The 8,034-nt window shown below is 39.5% G+C and overlaps 1 protein-coding gene across 1 annotated transcript; it reads left to right on the top strand.

Annotated features, from left to right (window-relative positions):
* Positions 1–3,502: 3,502 nt before the first annotated feature.
* On the top strand, positions 3,503–5,299 carry LOC106011380. Its single transcript, XM_035968956.1, has one exon. It carries the CDS (start codon positions 3,503–3,505, stop codon positions 5,297–5,299), a length of 1,797 nt encoding a protein of 598 aa, XP_035824849.1.
* The last annotated feature ends 2,735 nt before the right edge of the window (positions 5,300–8,034 follow it).

The raw sequence follows: 8,034 nt of genomic DNA, 5'->3' as shown, positions 1-8,034 counted from the left end.
TTCTGTTGGATAGAAGCCCTGATTAGGCCGGAACCGTCTTTTAGACCAGAGGTTGCCAACCCCCTGAGCTAGGGCTTATGAAGTCTATATAGTGGCGTCCAAAGAAACTTGAAAATGTAATCACCCTGTCATCGTGTTATAGGCTTCCCAATTTAAAGCTTAATAAATTCTTCATCATCAGACACATTAATATTTCATCAATGTTAAAAATCATAGAAACGCAAAAGTGTATTCGCGCAAATATTGAAGTGCATCAACATCGGAGGAATGAACATGTACTATCAAATGAAAAGAGAATAATATTATCTTTGACACGAACATCTTCTGATGGTATTTTCAAACAGATTGGAGAACAGAGCAGTTACAGGTATCACACAACCTGTACTTAACATTACATGTGCTCATTAGTATTAATTTTATTTTTGTTTAGGAGATAATGGTTTCATGAGCACGAAACCTTTTTTTGCACATATAAGTGGATTACATCGCGTATGTGCTGTCTTACGCTTATTGTCGTCGTGGTGTCATTCAAGTAGACACCTCCATGCATAGCAAAGAAATTTTTCACAGGGTCAATGCCACTAGATCTAGATAGTTCTTGGAAAACCAAATCAAATCAACGGTGGAGTGGTCATCAGTAAATCTTTAGCCCTGATATAAATCCTACAGGTACCTGAAGAGTAAAGTTCCATGAAAAAGTAGCTGAAGAAAAGTGACTTTGCTCTCAATTCAGACCCTTTGTTCGCAACTCCCTGTGATAATTGGGATGATATAACGGATAACTATGTACAAAATTTAACAATATTAATGCCCAAAGGGTTCGTGCCCCACACAAAAAGAGACGCTCCTAAGCAAAATAACAATGAGCACCTTTGATGTTAAATCCAAGTTTTGTGTGATATTTGTGATTAGCCTGTTTTCCGTCCTATTTGAAATTATCGTGGCGAAATATCCGAAAAGAATATTTTTTATTGCTATACAAAATTCTCTATTCATTGGATATGTTATGTGTGTCCATTCTGTCAATATTGGTGTTCCTCAATACACTAGCGAAGACAATTTAACGTTTCTTTGATTTCGAAAAATTTTGCCAAACCTGATTTTTTAAGGTAAATTTTGAGTGACCATATCTCGGGCGTCTCTTAACGTAGATGAACTATTAATGTGTTATATGATGCAGAATTTATTTACTGAGCTTTAAATTGGTATGCTGTATTAGAAGGTAATGCCAAGCTTTAACACGATAATTGGATGATTACATTTTCAATTTATTTAGCTTTAAATTGGTATGCTGCTTAGGTAGGTAATGTGAGGCTTTAACACGATGGTTGGGTGATTGCATTAACACGTTTCTTTTGGACGCCACAGAAGCACGTTTCATTTGCACTTTTGAATTCAATGAATTAATGGTTACCTTGGTGCCCATGAAATGAGCGGCGCGATATAAACACATCTTTTAAGTTTTCTTTTTTATAGTGGTATGGCAACGGGCCAGACGCACTTACTTCGAGGGCCGGATCTGGCCCGCAGGCCGCAGTTTGGTGACCCCTGTGCTAAAAGGCACAATTATTGAACACTCACCCAAACACCGTGTCACCAACGTATGCCTGACATCTATTGGGAGCCTGGTCACACTGACCACTCAGTCACCGAAGACTTCCTTTCTTCAACGGCTTAAGGAAATAATAAAAAGAGAAAAAAATTTTGTTCGATAAAGAAAAACATGCCATTAGTCCATAATCAAATAATATGGCACTTTTGGTCTTTTGCTCTAAATATCAAATATTGCTACTTCCCCCCTTTATTGATCATTGCCATAGCACAGGTTTAACGCCTATTTTAACACTATAAATTTATTTAAAGGCAGGCCCTCCAAATTGGACACCCATTTCCGATTGGACTGAGTCATACGGGAGAAAAGCATTAAAACTCCCCAAAGCAATCCAAGTTCAGAAAGTTCTGTTAGGGATTTAAATCAGGACCATCCTCTCTGTAATCCAGCATTATACCAATAAAACTAACGGTGCACCATAACCGTAACCTTATTTATGGAGACACCAGCCATCCATGTCTAGATGCTCTTTTTTTGTAAGTGTTTTACGGCGTTCGCAACTGCACACGGTCATAAGAGCGCACAGGACACATTAAACTTAAGAGGCATCACTGTGAAATCAGGCGCTTGCCAAAATCATGAAATCGAAGAAACAGGCATTTTTCCTGCAGCTAGGCAATTTTTGTCGAATGCTAGTTTTTTTTTTAGCTAGGCTCCTTTTACATGTATGTCTATACAAAAAACCCCCAAACATTTCCTCGTGAATTTTACTGAAAAACGTTGATTAATAGCACGAATAATGTACAAGTTCTGTGCTCACGGAGTCTCAAGTAATACAAGTTAACAAACTTTGGAGGAAATTTTTCTCGTAAAATTTACTTCAGAAAACTGGCTTCCCTCCCTCACCTCCTCCAATCGCAAATATCTCTACTTCTATCCATGACAGATGTGTCATTTTTCACCTGATGAGAACAAATAAACAGGCTTTAAGATTTTACCAATAACTACATAATATGCCCAAAAAAGGAACAAGCGCCTGATTCCTCTGCGTCATGACCCTCAGTTGTTAGGAAATTTTGAATTTTGCCCGGGTGACAGCCGAGGCTAACTCTAATCAATTTTTGACCACCAAGGGATCTTTAACGTGCGCAACTTGCACACTGGATCTCTGAGATTTGTTTACCCATATCTGAGAAGGCTAGGTGTATATCTTACCTACCATAAGATCAGGAGTGTGACTGAAAGACAGCAGTAAGAAGGAGCCAAGTAGAAAGGCTACAGGAAGGGTCAGGAGCCCGGGGGAGGGGGCAAAGGAGGTGATGGGGTAGAGGCAGAAAAATGGAGACGAAAGCAGACGTCAGAACTTTGTTAGAGATCAGGAAGGGATGCAAAAGGAGAACATTTATGAGAAGAACATTTTCCGTCGTTATCCGGATTCGAACCCCGGACCAATTAAAGGAGAGGTGAACACCTTAACCTCTAGACCACGAGAGCGCCCCCGCCCCCTCCCCCAGGTACTGTTTTAGTATACTTCTCGTCTGTAAGTTATTTATTCATTGTTTGGTTGTAGTATATAAATATGTGTCTGTGATTTTCAACTTGAAATTTGCCTATCGTTCTTGCATTCTCCTTCTAAACGGTGCACCTTTTCCCACTGAGAGTGCATTTTAACTTCTACAACTTGTAAGAAGAACTGAAAGCAAACAAGATTTATTTTATATAATACACCATGTCACGTACGTATTCAGACTTGAAGCTTGTAGTTTAATGATTTATAAACCAAACCAGCCAAATTAATGATTAATATAAAGATAAATGGATAAAGACAAACAGATAAGTTTCTGTTGACTAGAGCTCTGAGCTCAAAGTAGTCCAAAATTCTTTCCACGCTTATAAATTAGATTCTGTATTCCAGACTATTAGTGATGGTTGCACACTCTTTGTTTCGCTATGGGTTCACAATTTCGAGAGTTGCGTCGGTGTCTGTGTTTTGTTGTGATTATTACAGGCATTTCTGCCGACGAGCAATTCCAGTATGTTCTAGCGTTTCCAAAACATGTAATTCAAGCCGTTTCTTCACTGGCCGTCTCGCCACTCTCGTGGGACTTTGTGAAGAACGTTGAGGTCACCGTAACAGCACCAGCACGTCGCACTTCATCAGGTAAAATACAGACTCAGGAATATTCGCACAACTTTAAGTACCCATCAACAGAGCAATGGATGCTTTACCTCGAGCAGTTGGTTCAGTTCACGAAGTCTGGCATAGGGAAAAATTATGGAGTTCAAGTGACTTCCACAGCTCAACTGGTCGTCCAAGCAAGAAGCATTAAACGTTCTTCCATAGGCTTACATTTCGGAAGCGCTGGTGCTTTTAATGTTATGCCCTTTAAGCTCCTCTCCAATGAATATTTAGTGGTCACAAATTGCCAGTTCCGGCATTGTTTTCTTCTTGTCGTGAACCCAGATGGGATCAATGACGTCACTATTGAATTAAAATTGAACCCAATACAAACTGATATCATTTATAAAAACGAAATAAATACTTTCCATTCCGGACAATCTTTACAGGAATCTTTGGGACCCTTAGATGTTCTTCAGATCGTGGCCAACAGAACTGACCTCACTGGTACATGGATCAAGGCAAACAGATTCATAGCGGTATTCGCAGGTGCAGATTTCGACTTTATATCGCTAGAGACTCATTCATACTCAATAAAAGATATGGCGGTTGAGCAGCTTCCCCCTGTGACTGTTTTAGGGCAACACTACATTTTAACTCCGTTTTTCAGCGGCACTAAGGATTCTTTCATCAAAATTGGATACCTCAACCCGTCAACCACTTTCTCCGGTTTGGAACATGTCGAGACGAATGTGGACACAGTTAAAAGCACCTCCACTTCTTTAATGTTTAAACTAGGAGACATGATTATTTATCTGCAGGCATCTGCGCCTGTGTTGGTTCTGCAGTATGTTAGGTCTCAAGAGGTAGGATATTTCTATGACTTGTCGCAAGCAGTTGTTTATCCTATCTCCAAATGGGGTATTCGTGCAGAATTTTTAACTTTTGTCGACAACAGCGCGCTAATTGTAATTACATCGCAATGCAAATGCATAACAGAAATTGAGGTTCGAGGTGCTATTGAAGAATTGTACACACCAGGGGAAGCGGAAAACTTGTTTGGGACAGATCGTTTTTGTTCTAGAGAAATTAACGTCACCCAAAACGATTCGGTAAATAAGATCCAAGTTAACGGTGGGACGTGTTATTTCAGTGGTTTTATTTTAGCAAAGGAGGGCACACTGTCTGGTTGGCTCATTCCACTTTCGACTTTCAAATCTACTGACAATAAAACAACGCTGTGTCGACCCAAGTTACTGAATAGAGAGACAACGACACCTGACATCAATAACACATGCATTGTTGAGGGAACATCTCACAGACCTACCCCTCAATTCAGAAGTAAGATGTGTCCATGCCCGTGTCTTCATGCATCTAAGACTTATCGAGCCTTGCTAAATGCGACAGTCATGTCGAAGATGGCAGCAATACAGAGTTATCTCCACGTTCCTAGAGAAAACCTCTCCAGAAGAGTAAGGAGCAAAATGTCCGCCAAAGACCACAGGCTGTCCAGTACTTCAATTGGTTCCATTGTGTTTGCCGTCACATTTTTGCCAATCTTTGGGAGCCTGGTAATGAGTGACTGCTATAGATCATGGCTATATCTTTGTCGTAGATGGTATGAGTAAATGACTGAACAGCTCAACCAACCAGCAGAAAATTGTGGTCCAGTTTATTAAGAAACTTAAGGTCTGTTGCCGTTGTCTATGACCATGCCATGCAGTAAAGAGGACAATAAATTGTCTGCAAGTTCCGAGAAAACTTTTTATTCTTATTTTTTTTTTTTTTAGTTAATTACAATGACAATCTTTATTCATCTCGCACGGAGAAATTTGTTTCGTCGTTTACAATGTAGTGGTGCTGCAAAGTTCATGTGTACTTACGCACACACACAACAAGAAAGAACATGAGTGTATTGCAACCCTCCGTATGAATACACAATACAAACTCACAGTTATTTAGATTTGGTGTCTCACCCTTCTTACGATGAAGTAGAATTAATCTGTAAAAAAATAGGTGGAGTAAAATGAACTAGTGTTGTATAGTAACTGTTATTGTCTAGCTAAAGCTGATTTTACACTGATGAAATTGTTCAAGGAAAGCGAACTGACCCAGAACAAAAAACAGAAAGAGACATGGCAGAGAAACTGAGTTGGACAGAAAAGCAGACAGTCAGTCAGACATAATTGTTACACCACAGACGCTGGTACGTGTTTTGAAAATGAATTATATTAAAACTGAGAGCTGAAAGATTTAGAATTAATTTAAAAGGTTACGTGTTAAACATATTTGTTTTATATGTTTCGTCTTAAAGCGATGGCCAGTAACGCAATTCAGGTCTAACGGAAACTTGATATGGACTTCTAATGTGGGCTCTACATAACAAAGGCATGGCAGGGCATTTACTAAAAACTAGCTGGTTGACATAATATTAGGTGTTGGGGCACGTAGAAAGAGGCCTAGAGGTAAAATGTTAGAACGCTAAAAACCAAGGTGCCTGTTTGCTCAAAGCAAGCAGAATCAAACAATCAATAGCTAGTCATAGAAAACAAGCAATTTACATCTGTGTGCACAATGTGAATAGGAACATGTAACACTTTGCATAAACTCCTGACCTTTTAACTAAAAATTCACCGATGTCTTTGATGTAACGGTTAGACCAACCGCCGTTGAGAAGACGTGAGATCAAGTCTCAATCGCAGAGATTTATTTTACCCACTGATACGTTCAGTCCCTGACCCTGGCAGGCAGTGTCCAAGCAGTCTACCCCCTCAATGTCCAGCGACCGAGTGGTTAGTGAGTTCACACTACCGTCTTAGGTTCAGACTCAAAGGTAATGTTAAGCAAGTGAGAGTGATACGGGATGGTTCCTTGAGCAAGACTTGATAACCCCATCTAAAACCCCCCCAACAAATTAAACAAAAAACCCAGTGTGCTGCACAGTGGCAGCCAGCAGTGACATATTATTTGTACAATTTTGTCATTGGTACAATACTGTGTATTTTATATTCACTCTTTGTATTCCTGTGTTTCAAGATATTACATTCTTTATATTCATGTATGTATGTATGCTTGTCATTGCAACCCAAATTTCCGCACGGGGAATAGTGTAACTTATTTATCACATTGTATTTTTTCATTCATTAATCTATTTATGTATCTATTTATCTTTCCATCTATTCATCTATTCATCTATTTTACTTATTCATTTAGTACTTTTAAAATTTACATATTTATTGTTCATAAATGCGTCTTACATGGGGATCTAAACAAACAATAATGTGGGCGTTAGCTGTTTAGATGTTTACAAAGTTGTCATAGGATTGTTCTTCGCTATTCTGCTGATGTTTCATTTACCTTTCCGCCAGTAACAACAGTGCTTTCAGAATAAGGTACTCTTTTTTTTCAAGCAGTTTCCTTGGTCTGCAGCTAAACTGTCACAACAATGTTTCTTGGGCGGCCAACAGTAATGTTCAGACTATTTAAAAAATGTATTTTCCCTCTAATACCTTACACACTGCGTGCTCTTTCTCCCCCCTCCCCCTCTCTCGATCAATCTATCTCTCTCTCTCTCTCTCTCTCTCTCTCTCTCTCTCTCTCTCTCTCTTTCTCCTCTCTCTCACACACACATACACTTGCACACGGACACACCTAAATACACTGGCAAACCCCTACACACATACACACTTACTAACGCTTACACACTGACACAAACACAAAGACGCACGCAGAGCAGAGAGAGAAGAGAGAGAGAAAGAGAGAGAGAGAGAGAGAGAGAGAGAGAGAGAGAGAGAGAGAGAGAGAGAGTAGAAGGGACAGAATGAAAACTTCTCTATACAATCTTGTCTATGGAGCTATGGAATACTTCAGCGCCCGCGCACACTCAAACACACACACACACACACATACACACACACACACATACACACATACACACACACACACACACACACACAAACACACACCCGTACAATCACACAAGCGTGTGCATTACGAACATAAGTATATATTAATATTATGAAGAAGGGATGACAGTAAAGGAAAAGGAATCATGGTATTTGACAAGTATTTGGCCACATAAAGCGAATCGATTGCGCCAACTTCCGCAGACGAACAGACTAATTATGTGCCTTTTAAGACTCCAGTATATAAAGAGACTGTATTCCATGTTAAGTACGGCTTCCTAGTCTACGGAATATTGTATTTCTGAGTGGTTTATAGAAGGAAAGAACTGCAAGCGTTTGAGATGCATTGGTTTTACACTCCATCGTCGCAAGGAGAAGACTTGAGTTTCATTTCCTTGTGGGGAGGTTATTTCTTAATCTAATAACTATCTGTTTGTTGAGATGATGTATTCCTCTCA

This window comes from Aplysia californica, unplaced genomic scaffold, assembly GCF_000002075.1.
Source record: "Aplysia californica isolate F4 #8 unplaced genomic scaffold, AplCal3.0 scaffold00099, whole genome shotgun sequence".
In the NCBI taxonomy this organism is placed as follows: Eukaryota; Metazoa; Mollusca; class Gastropoda; order Aplysiida; family Aplysiidae; genus Aplysia; species Aplysia californica.
This window is presented reverse-complemented; position numbering and strand designations above follow the sequence as displayed.

Excerpts from the sequence above, each read along its gene's own strand:
- LOC106011380 (XM_035968956.1), top strand. The coding sequence starts at position 3,503 with ATGGGTTCACAATTTCGAGAGTTGCGTCGGTGTCTGTGTTTTGTTGTG.